This window comes from Cenococcum geophilum (assembly GCF_001692895.1).
Source record: "Cenococcum geophilum 1.58 unplaced genomic scaffold K441scaffold_106, whole genome shotgun sequence".
NCBI classification, from domain to species: domain Eukaryota; kingdom Fungi; phylum Ascomycota; class Dothideomycetes; order Gloniales; family Gloniaceae; genus Cenococcum; species Cenococcum geophilum.
The window spans coordinates 206,615-209,432 of NW_027137664.1; the positions used below are offsets into that span (position 1 = coordinate 206,615).

The following is a 2,818-nucleotide window of genomic DNA, read 5'->3' on the forward strand; positions in this document are numbered from 1 at the left end:
GTTATAGGTTTTAAATATATTTCGCTAGTACCTAGAGGTATATTTATAAGACACTTATATTATTTAGCAATACTAATAATTAAGCAGAAAATAGTTTAGTCCCTATATATCTATCTAAAGTGTTAACAATTTTTAATACTAAGATTTTAAGCGGATAAGTAAAGTATTTTATATCCTAGTTACCTACTTATTATATAATAAAGGATATAATACATCTCCAAAACCCTAGTTATAGAGGAATTATATCTTTATACAGTCCTATTATAGTAATATACTAGTATCCTACCTAGGTTTTAGCGGTGGCTATACCATAAAAAAAACCTTTATCTTATATATACTAAAATTAATTTTAAGCAAGAGTTTGGATTGGTAAGTAAATAAGGTTTGATTGGTTCTTATTTGACTGGTTACGTGTAGGGACCGTGCTACCCTATTAAATCGCGACTGATACTTGCACTTACGATGCACCCCCTAATAGTAGGTAAATAAAATTAAAATTTATGTAGATTATAGAGCTTACAAAGCGCTTTAAAATGACACTACTTTTGTCTATATATCTTAAGGCTAAGTAATATTATACTGATGTAAAGTTTTGGAGCTCTGGGGTGCACGGAGCTCTACACGGAGCTCTGTAAAAGCTCTACACGAAGCTCCGTGAAAACTCTGCACGATACTCCGTAAAAGCTCTACACGAAGCTCTACTTAAAACCTATGGAGCTCTAAAGCTCTACTAATATACAGCACTAATACTAGGAAGTCTTATAATCGTTTCTACGTACGGTTACAACGGCTCTACGACGGCTCTACGACGGCTCTGCCATCGCCCGTACAGTTGCCCATACAATCGTCCGTACGAACGGCTCTGCATCGTCTCTACGAACGGTTTTACGTCGTCTTTACGACCGGCCCTATGACGGCTCTACCATCGCCCGTACAGTCGCCTATACGACCGGCTCTGCATCGTCTCTACGAACGGCCCTACAACGGCCCCGCAACGTCTCTACAGCGGCTCTACGAACGGCTCTACGAACGGCTCTACAGCTGCTCCATCGACGGCTCTACGACGGCCCTATAACGGCTCTACGAACAGCCCTACGAACAGCCCTACGAACAGCCCTACGAACAGCCCTACGAACAGCCCTACGAACAGCCCTACGAACAACTCTACGAACGGCTCTACCATTGCCTTACAAACGGCTCTACTATCGCCCGTATGAACGGGTCTCCAACGGCTTAGGGGGAGCCGTGCACGGAGCTCTGTCTAGAAACTGTCACGTGCGTGCTAACCACGTGTACCAACTACGCGTACACAACCGCGTATACAACCCTTATTACTACTACTGCTCTATAGATCTCCCTCCGCAATAGCCTCTGCAGCAATCTCCGCAGCAATCTCCGTAGTAACAGTCTCCGCAGCAGCAGTCTCCGCAGTAATCCATAGCAGCCTCAGCAGCCTCCGCAGTATCCCCCGCAGCAATCTCCGCAGCAATCTCCGCAGTAGCCTCCTTAGCAGCCTCCGCGGCAGGTATAGGAGCGCTAGCAGCGGCTATAGGCTATGCAGCAGATACAGGAGCAGCAGTATAAGGAATGGCCGGCAGCAATATCCGGAATTATGGGAGGGGTAGCAGTAGGAGGATGAAGAGGAGGAGCAGGGTAGTGGCTACTGGGACGATAACGGCTGGGACGGTCGCTAGCAGCCTAGACGGTAGCGGCTAAAGCAGCTAGAGCAGTAGCTATGGTAGCAGCTATATGAACAGATACAGGAACAGATACGGATAGGCACAGTGGCAGCAGTGGCGGCAGTGGCGGCAGTAGCAGTAGTAGGGCAGCTACTTGGTTTTTTTTTAGAAGGACTTCGTCCCCAAAGCCCAAAAGCCCGCCGCAGGCGCGAGAATTCCGTTAAATTTACCCAAGGAACCAAATTGCTGGCTGTAAGTCAGCAATTTGGAAATTTTCCTTGGAAAATTTAACGGAATTCTCGTATATTATACTATACTAAGAACCTATATTACCTTTGTTGTTATACTAGGATATATAAACCGCTTAAAGATGTTATAATAGAGATAGCTTAGAGGGGTAAACTATATAAGCAAAGAGACCAACTAAAAGAGGCGCCAGATAATTATTTAGAAGATTTATTAACGAAAGGGATACGTAAAAGAAAGGTAAATTGCACTCTAGATAAAGCCTTTAAGAAGCCAAAGAAATAAGAAATTTCTTATAAAAAAAGATTTTTATAATCACGTTTATATTTTCTAGCGCTAAGAATTAAGGCGCCAATTAGGATTTCTTTAGCTTAGTATTATTTTTCTATCTAGTTACTTCTATGTTAAGAGTATCTCGTTATTATTTATATATATATTAAATTAAAGTTAAGAATTTACTTATAGTAAGCTTATAAGTTGTTACAGGATAGGGGCAGTGGCTATAAAGCGTATGTATTCGAGGAGTCTATAAGACGTTGCGCGATCGATCGTAAGGGTTAAGGGCATAAGGAGGTGATATACCTACGCGTAGCTGATATAAGCTATACGCGAGGTGTACGTAAGAGCACGGGGCTCTCCTATAGAGGCCCCTGCGGTAGGGTTCCGTAACACTACCCCCCCTCTTATAGAGGCGGAGCTCCGGCGATGCTATAGTTACTATATATATAGAAGGGACACTTAAGGTATAGAAAAGAAGAAAGAAGGGGTGTATCGCTAAAGGCTTAAAATAACGTTATGTAATAGGGCTTAGTATCTAAAAATCTAACTAATTAGATAACTTTAACCGCCGGTTAAAGTTCCTGGACATCTTAACAATATTCCAGTTACGTAAT

General features: G+C 42.5%; 1 protein-coding gene across 1 annotated transcript; it reads left to right on the forward strand.

Annotated features, from left to right (window-relative positions):
- The first annotated feature begins 691 nt into the window (after positions 1-691).
- On the forward strand, positions 692-1,685 carry K441DRAFT_671665 (uncharacterized protein). The gene is made up of 2 exons (XM_067650450.1): positions 692-1,069; positions 1,093-1,685. The coding sequence occupies exons 1-2, from the start codon at positions 911-913 to the stop codon at positions 1,366-1,368; spliced, it is 435 nt and encodes a 144-aa protein (XP_067496383.1). The 5' UTR covers positions 692-910; the 3' UTR covers positions 1,369-1,685.
- The last annotated feature ends 1,133 nt before the right edge of the window (positions 1,686-2,818 follow it).

Bases quoted from the DNA above. Each gene is read 5' to 3' on its own strand.
- K441DRAFT_671665 (XM_067650450.1), top strand. From the start codon at position 911: ATGACGGCTCTACCATCGCCCGTACAGTCGCCTATACGACCGGCTCTG.